General features: G+C 32.4%; 1 protein-coding gene across 1 annotated transcript in view; it reads left to right on the forward strand.

Moving 5' to 3' along the window:
- The window catches only part of LOC134690242 (uncharacterized), a 56,859-nt gene extending 40,525 nt beyond the window's left edge, over positions 1-16,334 (forward strand). The window contains exons 5-12 of the mRNA XM_063550219.1: positions 1,317-1,587; positions 2,778-3,314; positions 5,836-5,942; positions 8,198-9,433; positions 10,797-10,827; positions 13,561-13,844; positions 15,591-15,618; positions 15,900-16,334. Coding sequence (XP_063406289.1) covers positions 1,317-1,587; positions 2,778-3,314; positions 5,836-5,942; positions 8,198-9,433; positions 10,797-10,827; positions 13,561-13,844; positions 15,591-15,618; positions 15,900-16,213 — 2,808 coding nt within the window. The 3' untranslated portion in view covers positions 16,214-16,334. The remainder of the gene's footprint in view (positions 1-1,316; positions 1,588-2,777; positions 3,315-5,835; positions 5,943-8,197; positions 9,434-10,796; positions 10,828-13,560; positions 13,845-15,590; positions 15,619-15,899) is intronic.
- Positions 16,335-18,744: the final 2,410 nt, after the last annotated feature.

Consider the following 18,744-nt stretch of genomic DNA (forward strand, 5'->3'; position numbering starts at 1 on the left):
TACCAGTGGTACTAATATGATTTACTGTGCAGATAATATAGTGTGATACCCTAACCAGCAGTACCGCTACTAAGCAGGTGGTAGATTTGGATATCGTTACCAGCTTAGGTATTGATAACTTTATCCTGGGTAAATTGTACACTTGGGTATCCTTACCAGCAGTGGTATTAAACACTCTTTCAATGGTAGATTATTTACTTAGAAAATCCAAGTCCAATCTCCATACCAGTGTGGTATCAAACACTGATAGATGATACACTTGGGTACTCTAACAAGCAGCGGTAATGAAGAATGTCTACATAGAAGATGATTCACCTAGTATATAACTTAACATGTAGCATCTATTTGGTAAACACACAGCACCGAAATAGATTACTCGTAGTAATTGAAATATAATTCAGAGTAAAAAACAATTGATAAATAAATCGATGTTATCCCAGACTAAAGTATTAATCAGTACATATAAAAAGGATTTAATGTTGAGTAGTCATACCAGTGAAAACAATATCACATTGCAAAATATTTTTATCTGAGAAGATATATAGTATTCATTCTATAGATTTTCCAATTATCAGCAGTGTGAAAAAAGTTTGGAATTACATGTCATATTTTTCGTAAATACATAATTTTGTTTGAAAGAGTTGACAGACATAAATATATCTTGGACAGGGTGCATACTTTTAACAATTACCTGTACATTATCTACACTATTGTGTATGAAATAGTAGCGCACATATGACTGGTTTTGTATTTGTGTATTTTGTTTTTACCTCTTTGATACATAATAAATACTCTTTAGTCAATTTTGGGATAAATGAAATGCAGTACATTATTTTATATTTTAACTCGAATTTATGAAATGATTGTTTTAATTGTAGACAAATCCTTGCTTAATATTTTTAATGACCGAAAAGAAGCAAATACTTTATCGTAATGATCACTGTTAATTAAATTAATCATTTAGTAAAGACAGACACTGTCATGTAAGTAGAAGGTTAAGTCTCAAAAAAACAATAAGAATCAGAATTGAATTTACAACGATGTATGATAGGAATGAGAATTCAGAGATTAATTCAGTCCTTATGTTCTAATTCAATTTGTAAGGTGCGATTATGTAGGAAAGTTTACAGGTTTTCATAACTTAAAATAGTTATCGAGACGGCAACTTATAATTCTTTTAGGAAAAATTATTCATGATGGAGGTAAATCCAGAACTGTGCTTTGAACACAACAAATGAATAACGTTTCAGTTTCATTTTATTTTTTTATTATTTTAAGAGGCTTTCACTGTTATATTCAATTCATTTATTGTATAGAATATCCGTGATATATCAGAATCCATTTTGACCAAACTCACACAGTTGAATAAAGATGACTTCCAGGATCTTGTAGCTCTAGGAACATTTTCTTCCTACGAAAACAGGGTGTTTTTGGCTGGTCCTTGCAACATTGGGAAATCTTCGCTAGCAAGTATTTTAATTGATGAGGCAATTCCAAAGACATGGTATTCAACAGATGGACTAGTTATTCATTTTGGTAGAAATGGCATAGACCTAAAACACCGAAAAATGATTCCATTGAAAAAAGGTACATGATATATTTTTGTTTTATGTGGAAACCATTTCAGCTTGATTATTAGTCCCTTAATGACGAAATCTAAGGGACTGTAGGTTTGCACCCTGTCTGTCTGCCTGTCTGTCTGTCCATCGGTCAGTCCAGTCAAGCAGTTTTCTTTTAATTCTATATTCATGCTTGAAGATATTGATTTGATATTTGACTAAATTGTGACTTTAATTTTTGCCATATTGAGAACAATTCTGTTAAATTCATATAATTTAATTTTGGATGAAACGCGTCTTTTATCAGCTCATAGACATAATTTGATCATGTGACGATGTCATCAACGTTTTTTCGTGATTTACTCCGGTTTAAAATGGAATTTAGAATTAAATTATAAGTAATGACTAATTTTTTTTCCGCTATGTTAATTTTATATAGACAGAAAAAATCTTACAGTCATTTGTTAAATAAAAAATTTCAAAATGCGAGTTTAAGTTATTGCGAATATCAAACTTTTGCATTTTTGTCAATAATCCAGACATCGTGGTAATCTGTTTTCTGCTTTTTGTTTCTTCATGCTTCAAAGATATTGATTTGATATTTGGTATATGGTTCATTGACAAATTACAGATCAAGTTCAAATTTTGTTCGATTCGGATGATTTTTTTTTGCAGAATATGGTTCTTTGAATAGATTTAGAAAATTCACACACAAAGTTCCATTGTATTTGTTTTGCTTGAAGTTATTGATTTGATATTTGGTATATAGTTAACATCATGATGAATTAAAGATCAAGTTAGCATTTGTTCCAGTACAATAAATTTTCAATCGGTAGGGGTCTATGAATTACATACACCCAGAATGCTTGTCAATTGACGTCATTGATTTCTTCAAATTATTTAAAGCATTCGTGCTGATACCAGTTGATTGATTATCAATATTATAGCTGATTTTGGATGAAATTCAGTCAGATGTCTAGTATTTAATTTAGCTTGTTCTATAAATAAGGTTTTCTTACCTTAAAGGATCTTTCCTGTTTCATCAATGACTATTCAACTTAATAGTTTACTATTCAACAACAGTAATTTCTTTTTTATCATCTTACGTCCCTTCTTTAGATGTTTCAGATGATGCACTTTAATACGGACTTCATTCAACACAGCATGTTCAATATTTGAAAGCGCTTTGTTAACCATTTGTTTTTTTAACTTTATTAGGTAGTGGTGATATTTTAACAAAACTTCTACTTGGAAATCCTGAATTAAAAGAACAACAAAGACGTTCTGTCGAATCCCAAATACAGCAGAATGTTGATAAAAATATAGATAAAGTCCAAGGTGATCCTACATCAAATCTTACAACAAATGCATCTAAGTTAAATCCATCTAATATGGATAACCATCCACCAAAACAGCAAGGACAAAAAAACAAAGCAGCACCTGAAATGATCTCTTCTGATAGACAACAACAAATTTCTACTCAAACCTCTCAGAAGACTTTAAAAGGTTTCCACGAACAGCCAAGTCATACTGCTCATTCTATACAAGATGATTTAATGGAGAAGATTAAGGAAGGAACTTATATCATGAAAATAGCACCTTCGGATTTGGTCGATTTCGGTGGGCAAAGATCGTTTGATATGACTCATCAGTTATTTATCCAGCACAGGGGGACGTTCATTCTGATGTTTGATGGACGTTTGGGCCTTTATACAGAGTTGGAAGAATACCCACAAGGAGACGTTACAGCTGCATGTGAGTTGTTTTTTTATACCATTGCATTTTAAATACGTTTATTCATAACAAAATACACCAATGCATAGTGTAAACAAAAATGTTATATTTTTGGTGTAGACACACTGATCATATAACTTCTCAGATATGAATGTCAATCTAACATTCCTTTAATTCTGTTTAAAGTCACTATAACTCAAATATTTTAAAGTTCCTTTTTTTTCTTGACAAAAGAAAATGAAAATAGGATTAGGCGTTTGCAAAACAGAGAGTGTTGGTAATGATGGCACATGTATGCTGGTTTCTTATTGAATACATTTATTATGTTGAAACATTGTATACTGTTGTTTCTAACTTGTCATAATTGTCTGTCATTAAAGAAGTTTGAATGTATGTATTTGTTTCAGTTTAGGCCAACTAACAATTTATTTCATATGAAACCCTCTTGGGACGAGTTCTTTGTATCGTGGGGGATATAAGCAAGTGTAAAATAAGCTTATATCATGTATATACGAACATGTATAAGGAATCGTACATGATTTTTCAAATTCTTGAATAACTATTTTTGATTGGCAATCACTGTTATACATGTTATTGCCGCTTTAGAAACTTATTTATAGTAAACATCAAAAACGTGGGAAAATGCTCTCTTCAGTAGGACTATACCTACACCAAATTTATTTCGCTTTCTAAGCAATGGTTTGTAGTCCCCATAAAATTAAACAAATTTAGTATTAGTACAAATGTATACAACACACAAATTTAAGTATGAGTACAGAATGAAATGAAAACTCAAACAGTGTTCTGTGGTTCTCTGTTTGTGTGGTTCATAAGCGTTTCTCATTTTTTGTTTTTATATATATTAGACCGTTAATTTTCCGGTTTAAATGGTTTTACATTAGTTATTTCTGGAGCCTTTATAGCTTGCTGTTTGGTGTGAGCCAAAGCTCTGTCTTGAAGGCCGTACCTTGGCCTATAATGGTTTACTTTTATAAATTGTTACTTTGATGGAGAGTTGTCTCATTGGCACTCATACCACATCTTCTTATATCTATTGAAAGTATAATAGGGTTGGTGCTAAAGCAAGTTGCAAATACACGAACTGAACTAAAAAAGAGATGTTGTTTAATGACTATATTGAGGGTATTCGAACAGAGGGTGTTTGCTGTTTTATGTGTTTGTTAACAAAAAACAACAGGGCTGGTATAATAAAATGTGTATGCTTGTCTCCTTTTTTTTAGCTCATATCGCAGGCACTTGTTTCTATCCATTGGACGACCTACTATCAACGTATATTTACCAATATACGTTGATAGTTGGTCTTCCCATGGATAGAAACAAGTGTCTGTGGCTCATGTATGGCCATAAATATAACAAGTTCATGCTTGTGTCAATTTCTTTAAACAAGTCATGTTTTTTTTGTACCCATGTGTTCCAGGATTCCTGCACTTTGAATATCATTTAGTCCAAATTTCTCATTGCATAAATAAAAACAAAAACAGTGTTCTAAACATATGTGACATACAGCGATTTGCGTTCTTGGACACAGCGTTTTACTCGAAACCCGAATATTTCATGCCCTTCTCGTAATCAATCTATATTCTCTGTAGATGATGTTGTCATCATAGAGCGCAGAATATGTCAACTTTATTATTTTGTTAGAATACTCGAAGAAATCAGACAAAAACAAAATTTGAAACAGGAAGTTTTAAATGAAACGAAATTATCGATGGTTACCTGTAACGAACAAAATCCGGAAATCGTAATTTTTTTAAAATAAAAATAATCGGGGCGGGCAGGGTTGATAATCTATCAATTAATTTTAATTGGCCTTATTTTGTTATTTTTATTTCTATTTTCTGTTTTTGCGTTGTTGAGTAATGTGTATACCTATTTACTGTGTATCCTATATCCTTTTCAACTAAAATGAGGCTTAGTTATAAAACGATATTTGATTATTTTTAAGAACGAAAATGATAGTTATGCTAAGAGTCTAGACTCATTTAAGCATCCTGCTAATTTATATCTAGATGTTACTGACACTCCAGCTCTAATCGATGATGATGTACTAGTGCAGGTAGTATTGACACCCCATATCTAATCGCTGATGATTTACTAGCTTAGCTAGACGTTACTGACACTCCAGCTCTAATCGCGAATGATGCAGTAGCACAGCTAGTAATTTGCGTTTAAGAAACTAGAGCTATTTACACCTAAAAGTTTTAAAACTTATTTATTCAAATTACTAAATGTTGACTTTGTAGGATGAAGTTATCATTGGGTATAATTTTTTTATAAATGTAACAAATTTTAACTATAGTTCCCTGACCAATTGGCAGTGTTTTTCCAACGTTAAATATGATGATACAGCAGATTGTTTTCCAACGTTAAATATGATGATACAGCAGATTGTTTTCCTAACGTTAAATATGATGACACAGCAGATTGTTTTGTGTAGTGACAATTACTGTATTTTCTGTAAGATAAGGAATCGATATCTAACACCGTAATTTATATTGTTTCTCACTTGCTATTTTTGTAGCCATTCTTGTGCATTGGATTAACTCTATATTGACTTACTGTACAAAAAGTGATGACAAAATGCCACGAATTGTGTTTGCTGCTACCCATAGTGATAGCTTCTCTGAGGTATGTCTAACTTACAAACATTCTAACACTGTTCTCTGGGCAAATGTCTCAATGTCAACTGAACCACATGTTTGTATCTTAAACCCAATTAAATTTTCTACCAATAATAGAAAAAAAAGGATATGAGATATGTTTTCATGAGTAAAAAAATCAGTATATGTACAGCAAAAATGCAAAAAAAGCAAAGTACAGCATGTACAGCGGACATGAGAAGGGTAAGCTTTGTAAGATGTAAAACCTCTGGCGTCCATTAAAAAAACTTATCCAAAAGTAGTATATATACAAAACAAAATACTTTCTATGCATAGGTGTAAATAACTATGTAAAATATATTTGTGTAATTTAGATATAAATGAAAGGTGAAGGACTAGTGATCCTTGAAGAACAATTTATTTACATAATCAGTTCATAAACAGCAAACACACAAACATAACAGTCTTGTATTGCTGCTCTTCATCTCAAAGTCACAAGTGTAAATGCAATCGTTGTAAACAATCCTTGTGAATACCGTTATAAAATTATATGTAAAAACATTTACAGATGATCGCTGTTAACATGTTGCAAGCAATTTTGAAAATTCAAGCAAATCGTCATTTATTATGAATAAACTTCAACTTAGATTTATGATAGGATAGCCATACATTTTCGTGAAGCCTCATCTGTCATTCGATTGACTTGGTTCTAATGTGTCTTTAGGACAGCTTCAACTGTTTCAGAACAATGTCCCTTTGGTATCTTTCGTCCCTCTTTTACAAGACCAGACAAATTGTTTGTATGGTTTGGTGTCTGTCTTAATGAGATACACCCTGTATATTTTGTCATTTAAATTAGTCACCAATGCTTGCGAATAAGTTTAAAATCTAAATACACACAGTCAGAGGGATCTTACAAATATGTGTAGTTTGACGGTGATTGAATGAACTTATTCAGCTTTATCATATTGAGTGAATGTCTTTAAACACCAGATTTTAGAATTACAGTGGAAGTGATTTATAAGTCAATGTTTCTAGTTAGTGCTTTGCTTATACAAAATATGTTTGACTTAATTTGTTTTAACACTTTTTTTGGAAAACTGCAATGATTCACTTCCAAATGATTTTGAATATTATGAGCTTTGTTTATGAGCTTTGTGTATGATTAATTTATTTGCAAAAAGTGAAATACTTATAGAATAATTAAATCGCAGAATTCAAATATAGAAACATATTCAGCGAGTGACAAAACAACACATCATTTCATGAATGTACGAAGTGTGAATTAATTTTGGGTGTAACGCGTCTTCTGATTGGCTGACAGTGTCATGTGAAATTGACGTCATCAACGTTGTTTCATGATTTACTCTGGCTTAAAATGGAATTCATGTTTTCTGTTTATTCAAAATAACATCAATTCTGTGCTCGTTAAGGTGTCTTGGGTGATAGAATTAGAATACATTGAATGTGTTGATAATTTGAAATAAAGAAGTTTTTATTATGCTTTTTTTCAAAAATATAAGTAAACAAAAATGGGGATCACCTGACTTTTTCACGCTACAGGTTAAGCAAAATTGTAGGATTTTGTATAGATAATGAATGGACAATTTAATTTTTGTCATAAAAAGAAAACTTTCTGAAATGTGAGAAGATAGCTCTTAAAACATGCATTAAGATAAGAAAAAAAGAAATACGGGGTTACTGAACGTGTGTCTTGCTACATATGTAAACAGTTAAATTCACAATACTTCTATTATAAAAATTACTTTATCTGAGTTATCTCCCCTACTATCTGAGTTATTCCCCCTTATTTGCCTAAAAACATAACATGAATCAAACACAATCATGGTGTTATTTTTCGAAACTACGGCTGTAAATATGATAAAACACATAATATTATATATTTATATCAAAAGTCTTAAACAAGAATTACTTTGAACATACTACTCTCAAAATGTGTACATGCTATTAAGTATCTAGAGCAACTACTTCAAAATCCAAGATTGAGGAGGACACAAGTGCAGCCTTGAGTGTTTTTCGGTCTCAAATTGAATATTTTTTGAGGCGATGCTATCGACAACCTTTGGACAACTCCTTATTTTGTCAGAGAATTGCAATAACCGAGTTTATTTCTCATTTAAAATTATCGGGTTTTTTTAACTGGGAAAACACATTAATGCATTGCAACCAATGTACTATATTTTTATATCATATTTATCAAGCTTTCATTTTTTATGAAAATAATTTAATTCATCGAAGTAATTTCTCGTTTTTAATGGACAGAATGAGAAAAAGAAATTAGTCGTAACATTCCAAGAAGAGCTGACACGAATGTTTTCCTCACACAAGCTTCATGAGCATATCCTGTACGACAAAGTTTTTTTCATCAATGCAACGGATGAATCAGACGAAGAAATTGGTCGTTTGAAGGATAAATTAGTTGACATAGCATTCCAGCAGTCAACATGGGGACAGCAAATGCCGATTGTTTGGGTGCCTCTTGATTTACAGATATCTGATATGAGAACAGATGGAGTAAAATTGATAACAAAAGAAAAGCTTCTAGAGATGAACAAATACAATGAGGAATTTGCTCTCAGTGAAAGAAGAGTTGAAGACTTCTTACTCGTTCAACACTCGATAGGAAAGCTGTTGTATTTTGATGAACCTGCTTTAACAGATTTCATTGTCATCCAACCTTCTGCAATGGTCAATATCCTGAGAGCCTTCATCACAGACAGAATGTTTTGGCCAGAGAATGGTCCCATTCGAAACATACTAGAAAATTTATCATCTTCTGGAGTTCTAACGAAGACAGATCTTTTTACGCTGTGGTTACAACCAGCTTTTAAGGACATTTTGATGAACGACAGAATGCAAGAATATGTAGTGCAGGTCCTCCTGCACCTTGATATCCTTGTAGAACCTAAACACTACGCTGGGAAAGATGTAGTTGCAGATTTATATCTAGTCCCATGCATTGTGGCCTCGAAATTTCCACCACAAATCCAGAATGCTGCAAAAGATGACAGAACTATATGCATAGCCTATAATCTAAAGGAGACAGTGGTTCCATCTGCTTTGTCGTTCAAGCTTATAGGGGCTGCAATCAGCATTTGGCCTCTGAAAGTAGTTGATGCTCGTTATTGCCTTTATTATCAAGCTGCAGTTATGGATACTGATACCAGAAATGAACTTCAAATTCATGTGAAAGGGCACAGAATTGTTGCATACCTCGTTAATGACACGTCAAAACATCTCATTTCACCAGATCTAGCAACAACGATACAGGAATGCTTGACATTGGCACTAGGACGAATTCTTAACTTTTATGGTCATTGTTTTGGTAGACAAAATCACAATGTAACGTCAGACCTTTTCGAAATAGAAGTTGGAGAATTATGCAAAGGTGAAACCTGTTTAATTCCTTTGTCAGATGCGAAAATGAAAGCACATTGGATATGCAAAAATGGGATAATGCACAACACGAAATTTCCCCTGAATTGGAATGTTGATAAGGTTAGTGATATGTTTGTTGACATTTTTATTTGACTGCATCAAATGAAATTAAATGATGATTGATGAAAGTCAAAATGGTAACTTTCATATTTTGGGTGAAAATATTCATCATATTTTCAGTTAATTGATTGATTGATTGATTGATTGATTGATTGATTAATGGTTGCTTAATGCATTTGCACAGTTAATAATGTGGCAATATAATGTTTTCTTGTCAGTATTTATTTTTGATAATTGTTTGTGTTGAATGTTCATTTGATACAGAGGAATAAAAGTTTGATACTCTTGTAGGAGAAAAAAAAAACGAGATATAGGTTGTGTGTGACAATGTATTAGCTTGTGATTAGGTCATATAATGGGGAACAACTTATGGTTGGTCAATGATATTTGGAATGCAGTTGTATCAACATTGGTAAATATCATTTCGATGGGAATTATTTGGCCCTGTTATCTTACTCATAGTTTATTCCGTTTGAAATTTTTGCTTAGTTTACTTGTATACGTTTATGATTATGGGAAACTATTATTGATAGGCCAATGGGATTTGGCATGCAGTTGTATTAATATATGCACATCTCTTTTCCATGTTCTTTATTTGTTCCCGCCAAATAAGTCATGGTCTATGGACTTTGAAACTTTTGCTTAGTTTACATGAACCATTTTGACTAGGTCAGTGCATGGAAAACCTCAATTGATAGGTCACTGATATATGGTATGCAGTTGTACAAACATTTGAAATGTCTTATTTCCATAAAGATGTTTTGGCGCTGCACCGTCAGTCATGGTTCATTAACGTTAACTAGTTGCTTACCTTCCATATTTAAATATTGATATTTTAAATTAACATGAACATTTTACTATCAACATAACAAAAAAGCGAGACATATTTTAAGAATTTATAAGGTTTTAAATATATTTTTTTAGATCACTTGCTTTCTAATTAATATTTACCCAGCACTTCTTGTTATGCAATCATTTTAAAGCAATTATTGCTTACTAGCAGAGGTTATCTTATCAATGGGCTTCCATAAAATCGTCAGGAAACGTTTGTAGTTTGTATATACATTTAAAAAAAAAACTGATGAATCCCAAACAATGTTTTATATAACTTTCTAGAAAACGATAACCGTAAATCTTATGCAGGCATTTTGTGACAATTTTCAAGTTTGATTGTTTAAAAACAAAAAGGAATCTAAGAGAAAGATATCAATGTGTCATCAATAATTTGTCTTATGTGAACAGACAGCAGAGTGACAAAGAAAACACAAAACACATTCAAAACTGGAAATCTATATTGTGAGTAAATATCTACCAAAAGCAAATTGTATTGCAAAATAAAAGCTGATCATGTGATTTATTTCAGAATAAGAAGCAGTGTGACTCAAATTGTAAAGGTAATGAAATATTATAGATTGATTTAACGTCTTCTTTTTTATTAATTTTTTAATTTATTTATGTAAAGAGCATTTAAGGTGGTACCCAACACTTTCACTATAATTAATTTGGCTCGTTTAATTTTCATAAAATTTTGTCAAAGTATTTACTTTGATCCTTTAACAAAACTATAAAAATTTTAAAAAATTTTAACCAACTGTTTTGTCAGAAAAATTACACTGGTTATATAGTAGTTTGACAAACACCAATGTTGATCATTGAGAAGTTCTATATTCCTTTTACAACACAACGTCATTAAAACGTTTAACTGACTTTACAGAGTTATCTCCCTGTAGTGTTAGGTACCACCTTAACATGAATAAAACTACAAGACATATGCCTTTGCAATTGATAAAAGATAACGGAAATAACTATACATTTTAAAAAGGACATCTATCTGAATGAAAACATTAATTGAAATTGATACTATGCAAATAAACTCAACATATACCAGGACTAACTTAGGTATTAACACCAGACTCGCGTTTCCTCTACAATAAACTCAACATATATACCAGGATTACATTAGGTATTTACACCAGACGCACGTTTCGTCATCAATAAACTCATCATAGATACCAGGATTACATTAGGTATTTACACCAGACGCGCGTTTCATCAACAATAAACTCATCCTAGATACCAGGATTACATTAGGTATTTACACCAGATGCGCGTTTCATCAACAATAAACTCATCATAGATACCAGGATTACATTAGGTATATACACCAGACGTACGTGTTGTCTACAAAAGACTCATTAGTGACGCGTGAATCCAAAAAAGTTAAAAAGGTAAAAAAAAGTACGAAGTTGAAGAACATTGATAACTAAAATTCCTAAAAATTTTGCCAAACACAGCCAAGGTAATATATTCCTGAGGTAAAACAGCCCTAGCATTTCAAAAAAAGCATGTCATCCTCCAAACATTTATCTTAGAGTGTATCCCTATCATTATATTGGAATTTACTGTGCATATATACATTGAGTACGGTTAACGAATGAGTATGTAAGCCAAAACAAATGTTGAAGTGATTGTTTTGCCTGCAAATGGTCTCAAGTTAATGATTCAGTTCATACTTTTTGAAACTGTATACTCATAAGCAACTACGGCAAAACAAGAGCTCATATTAATTTAAGCATACTAAGTACATGTATTTGAAATATGAATGGAGAAGTAAGGTACACAATATAAATGATGCAATTCATAGTATTATATGTATATATAAGTAGCCACTTCCTCTAAAAATTTGAACGTTAAATTCAATACCTTGTTAAGGTGTAAAACCAAAGCATCATAGCACGTTGCATTAGGTTTCATTTTAAAAAATTCGCTTAAAAAATATATCCTTCAATTTGACAGTTGTAAAAATATATCTTGAGCGTTTTTAAGCATCATTATTTTTATGCCCAACCTGCGAAAGTAGAGGGACATTATGTTTTCTGGTCTGTGCGTCCGTTCGTCTGTCAGTCTGTGTGTCCGTCTGTTCGTTCGTCCGTTCGTTCGTCCATCTGTCCCACTTCAGGTTTAAGTTTTTGGTCAAGGTAGTTTTTGATGAAGCTGAAGTTCCTTATACCCAACCTACGATAGTAGAGGGCATTATGTTTTCTGGTCTGTGCGTCCGTCCGTCTGTTCGTTCGTCCGTCCGTTCTTCCGTCTGTCCCGCTTCAATTTAAAGTTTTTGGTCAAGGTAGTTTATGATGAAGCTGAAGTCCAATCAACTTGAAACTTAGTACATTTCCTTGTGATATGATCTTTCTAATTTTAAACCAAAATTAGACCTTTGACCCCAATTTCATGGTCCACTGAACATAGAAAGTGAGAGTGCGAGTTTCAGGTTTAAGTTTTTGGTCAAGGTAGTTTGTGATGAAGTTGAAGTCCAATCAACTTGAAACTTAGTACACATGTTCCCTGTAGTATGATCTTTCTAATTTCAATGCCAAATTAGATTTTTTACCCAATTTCACTGTCCATTGAACATGGAAAATGATAGTGCGAGTGGGGTTTCCATGTACTTTTTGTGTTTCTATGAAATATTTTTGAGGTTACATGGTTACTTAAGCTAGTAAACAGAAAAAACAACGAGTAGCAGTTTGCTTGTTTAACATTAAGTGATGGTAATTATCTTTAATGCAATGACATATTATGAGGAATTGTGTCTGTAGAAACAAAGATGCATTATTCAAATATATTTGTAAAATGTCCATTTAACAAAGTCTAATAGAGTTATAGAGGAATTTAATGATGGTACAGGACTTTCCTATTTTATGAATGTTTAGTACTTGTTCTCGTCATTAACATACATAAATTATTTGCCATTAACAACAATTAAAATAAAGTGGTGGATAAGTAGTTTAACACATCTCTCGTTTGAAGATGAACAAAATAAATCTAAAAATGTCAAAAGATCATGTAAAATTTGTTATTGCTTTTATGCACAGGCATACTAAGCCTTGTTTTTGTATGATGCATTTATTGCTTTTTAATGTTTGATGCGTACAATGGTGCCTGTTTATTTAGTGATATCTATATGCAGTATGTTTCATCTGTATTCGAGCATTTTATTTTTTGCACCAATATAGCAACCTGAAATCCTTATAATACAGGTACCGCCTATTTCATCTTGACTTTCGCTGTCAGTGTTGACGTAATATATACCCATATTAATTCTAATAACTTATTTATAAATCCAGGTCTTGAAACAGAAACACAACTTTTGACACCAGATGATCAACATTTCGTGCAACTAGCAAGAACAATAGGTATTGGAGACTTCTACAACTTCTTCATTGAACTTGGAATGGATAAAGCCGACTATGACAACTTAAATTTTCGATATTTCTCAAATCCTATGGATTTTATGTTGATGGGACTGTTTGAATGGCGGGATAAAACAGAAAGTGACCAATTGACAGCAACATTTGGGAAACTTCAGAAGGCACTGACAGCTATTGAAAGACAACACTATCTGTGTCAGGTTGAATATTTGAACTTATTCTTTCATTTGATTTTTTTTATACTATTCTTCCGATATCATCATAATTATTTCTTCTGTTACAGTGACTAACTATAATGACTTCCATAATCTTAAATTATCTGATAAGGTTGACAGTATTTAAACATGGTACAAAAGCAAGGTCATGAAAAGCATCATAACAGATACTAGCCTAACAATTGTGCTCATCAGACAAACGTTTCTCAACAAAGTACAAATCATGTACACAGTTACTTGTACCTCGTTTCACAACGGATTGAAATGGATGTGTTCTTAATGTCGAACACAATTCTGTCCTCTTTTCCTTCAAATGTGATCTGCTAAATAAGACTTATTGCCGGCTTTGTACTTACGTGAGCAATTTAACGGGTGCCACATGTGGTGCAGTATCTGTCTACCCCGGGAACACCTAAGAGGAACGGGATATCGGTATCATTGCATAAAAAATGAAACTGGCATCCTTGTCTTTCTGATTCACATGTCTATTTCTTCCTATATGTAAATTATTATTTTCAGAATCTGGGTCTGTTCGCCCTGATTGTCAATCCACTAGTTTATGTTCACCTGTGGTCCATCCCACCTAATACCTGTTCGGTCTGGGTCCTTTCGGTCTGATGGTTTTGTATCGAATTAGGGTGAACAGACTCAATTGGTGAACTCAGCAAATATCTTATTTTTGTAGGACGTGTTTGCAATTTTCACAGAGCAATTGAAATACTTCTACACAAGTTATTATCCTGAAACTAGAAAACATGCTTCTTTTGTGCCCCTTTTTCCTAATCGGTTTGGGACCTTCGTCCGCAAAATAAATCCCAACCTTCATTTTGTGGAAGTGAACCTTCTGAAAAAAAATTATGAAGATGTATTCACTTTAACATGTTTTACTATAGTTATTATCCGGAAACCAATGTGTCTTCGGACAATGCAGACGACGACATCATACCATTATACGATCCCAAAAATTGTTTGGGGTCGTATTATAATGAAACTGGCATCCTTGTCTTTCTGATTCACATGTCTATTTCTTCGACTATAATTAGTATGGTAAAGTGTTATTTTCAGAATCTGGGTCTGTTCGCCCTGATTTGCATTTCACTAGTTTATTTTCGCCTGTGATCTGTTCTATCTAAAACTTTTGGTCTGGGTCCTTTCGGTCTGATTGTTTTGTATACAATTTGGGCGAACAGACTCAATTGGTGAAATCTCCAAATATCTTATTTTTGTGGGACGTGTTTGCAATTTTCATTTCACATGTTCCATCATGATGCTTTCGTGCTGAAACCCCAATATTCACCTTGTCTCCTGCAAGTTTGTAAAAAGATATGAGTAACTAGGTTGTTCCATGGAATTCACCTTTTTTACCAGTAAATGACAATAGCATGCATTGACCAATTGTATGATTACAATAGAAGAGCAATAATATTTAGAAATAACAAATATTATCAATAACTATATGTATTTATGTTTTGTAAGAATTTTGTTTTATTTTTTCCGGACCAAATCCACTAGACTATTTCACATAACGATTCGTAAACCAACAAAACAACCCAACCTTATCAACTTCTGTTGAATTTTATTTTTTAGATTTAAAATGATTTTGAATTTTTGAATTCAGGAGTAAAAAAATGACCTTCATACATTGTCTTTTGCCGTTTTTTGGGATATTTTTCTTTTTAATCTTATATGCTATCATAGACTTCTCATCATTTCATCGTTGATGTATTTCAGATACACAGAGAGGATCATACTTTAGTGGGTAGGTCTATTATTATTGTTTAATTGCTAATTATTGGACATCATTATTCAATTCATATGTTGCTTTATATCATTTCTTTGAGTGCAAACAAACATGAAAAACAAATGATATTTTAATTCACGGACAGGATTTGGAAGTGGAGGGTTGGATTAACTTTAGATTTGTAATTTAGTTTCTTATATTTACGTTGGATATATAAAGATCCAGGATTTAATACCTTTTTATTATCATGTTATATTGTGTCATTTCCAATCAATTTAGCTAACTTTAATTATTTACAGAACAAGCTCATAGCCGCCTACAAGATGTTCCGTCAGATGATGTAATTAATGCTTTGATAGATAAGAACCTGATTGGTGATTGCGTTGTTCACTTAGGAGTTGAATTGTGTCTGAGCATTGGGGATATTAAGAAGACTTTATACAATTTTCCTAGGGATTTGAATGGTCAAGTTCTTGATCTTCTCACCAAATGGAAGATTTGCAATGAAATAAAGATGGTGAAACCAACAATCTACCGACTTATGGTAGCTTTAAAACATATTAAAGCAGCTAAAGGACTTAGTTATGTGAAGAAAACATATGGTGTAGAGTAACACTTTATATGTTGTATTATGTGTAAAAGAAGATAACAAAAAATGTGTAAGTGTAGTAAACAAAGATGACGGGTACAACCTAGTCTATTGATTCAAAGATAGTAGCTAGTAGTAAATTTATGTTCTGTTCCCTATAATTAGTGAGAGTGAGAGTGTTCCTATTATAAATAATAAACAAAAGCAACATACGCTAGTGGTCTCATTGAATTCAATCGTATAAAGATTAATAAGTTCTATTAAGCAAGATGTGTTTCGCATTCATATTTTTTTTCAAAAATTAGGGATCCAAAAAAGGCTAACATTTTCGCCTATTGTGTAAACCATAAGTGTGATATATTTATAGAAACAAACCACGTTATCTTCTTAGTATGTTTAAAGTTCTGTGCTTGTCATCAACATGATTGTTATTCTGAATATAATACTGTGAATACATGACATACAATTTCCTTCAGTTCCAGTACACGTTGTAGCTCACCTGGCAGAAAAACCAAATTGAATTTAGTTTCATAAAAGTCTTCTCATCTGAAACTATTGGGTCAAATTATACGAAACTTAACCAAACTTGGCAACAATCATCATTTATGTGATTACTTTAGAATAAATATGTCCGATGACCCCCCTGCCAATCAAGGTGGCCGACATGGCTAAAAGATAAGATAGGGGTAAAATGCAAGTTGTGTCTGTCATTTCAAAAACCGCCATAAATAAACATATTTTAAGGGGTCATAACAGTTCAGAATGGTGAGCTGTACCTATCATTTGCCTATTGTCTATTTAGGTCAAAACTGTCAGACGACATTTTATAGAAGTAATTGCTCTTAAATAGCTCAAGTACACTTTTGTTTCCAATATAATAACACCAATAATTGGAATACATTGAAACTATCTGAGAATCTTTACCACATTATCCTTTTGTGAGTTTTTTTTAGGTTTTGCTGAGCAAATCATGAATATTGCCATTGGTATATATGAGATAATGATATCATTTTGGGATCTTTGCTCACAGTACCTCTAGTTTTACTGTTTGTTTTTTCACTGTTTCTTTTGAAATTATTTAATGATGTATTTTAATAATATTGCAAATGATTTTGATATACATAATCCAATAAATAGTAAATGTACTTGTATTTCCTATCATGATTTTCTTAATAGAGGGTTGCTGCTCACAAAGAACCTATTAAAACAAGAGTTCCAAATGGTGAGGTTGAAATCATTCCTTCGTTAATTTTACAGACGCCATCACGAGTTGGTTGACCGTTTTGGAATAACCGTTTCGCAGATGATATCGGATATGTTCCTTACGTCATAACTAAAATCCCCTTCCATATCATTTACCGGGTTTGTAATAAAATGAGCAACACGATGGGTGCCATATGTGGAGCAAGATATGCTCATCCTTCCCGAGCACCTGAGATCACCCCCAGTTTTTGAAAGGGTTCGTGTTGCTTAGTCTTTAGTTTTTTATGTTGTGTCATGTGTACTTTTATTTGTCTGTTTGCCTTTTTCACTTTTAGCCATGGCGTTGTCAGTTTGTTTTCGGTTTATGAGTTTGGTTGTCCCTCTGGTATCTTTCGCCCCTCTTTAAACAAGTTTAGTCTCTGATGCATGATTTTTTACTATTAATTGGTTTTGGCTTTTAACTAGCTATCAGTAACTGCTAGTACTCTCAAATCGTATTTTCTTGTTAATTCGACCTGTTGATACTGTTTATAATGCTTTTTTGTCATTTTTTATTTATATGGATCTTGTCTGTATACCAGCTTTGATTATTTGTAATATCTTCAATTTTTCATCTATTCTTACAACATTTGTATAAACTTCAAGATTATAAAAAAACGGTTTTTTTCTAAAGTGAACATTGATTGGTTAAATATTTCTCAGTGTGTTTGAATTTGTTTGTTAGCCTTTTGGTCATGAATGTTTGTCTCTAATATTTAATTAACTGTGCATTTGTATTCAGATATCCTCAAATTTATTCGTTTATTGTGTAATCATACGTTTTTTGATTGAGTTAAGTCTGCCAATTGATATTTTATCGTATGTTTTTCTATGTTGTGATGTTATGCTATTGTTTCAGAAAAAGGGAGAAGGTTTGGGCCCATTAAAACGTTTAATCCCGCTGCAAATGTTTGCACCTGTCCTAAGTCAGGAATCTGATGTACAGTAGTTGTCGTTTGTTTATGTAATATATACGTGTTTCTCGTTTCTCGTTTTGTTTAATATAGATTAGACCGTTGGTTTTCCCGTTTGAATGGTTTTACACTAGTAATTTTGGGGCCCGTTATAGCTTGTTGTTCGGTGTGAGCCAAGGCTCCGTGTTGAAGGCCGTACTTTAACCTATAATGGTTTAATTTTTAAATTGTTATTTGGATGGAGAGTTGTCTCATTGGCACTCACACCACATCTTCCTATATCTATTGTCCTTTCTTGTTTCCAAATTTATATGTTCACAGGGAAAATAAAAATGACAAATACAGTACTTTATTTAGCATAAAACAGGATATGCAGAATGTTTGTCAATTATGAATACG

The sequence above is a fragment of the Mytilus trossulus genome, chromosome 11 (genome assembly GCF_036588685.1).
Source record: "Mytilus trossulus isolate FHL-02 chromosome 11, PNRI_Mtr1.1.1.hap1, whole genome shotgun sequence".
NCBI classification, from domain to species: domain Eukaryota; kingdom Metazoa; phylum Mollusca; class Bivalvia; order Mytilida; family Mytilidae; genus Mytilus; species Mytilus trossulus.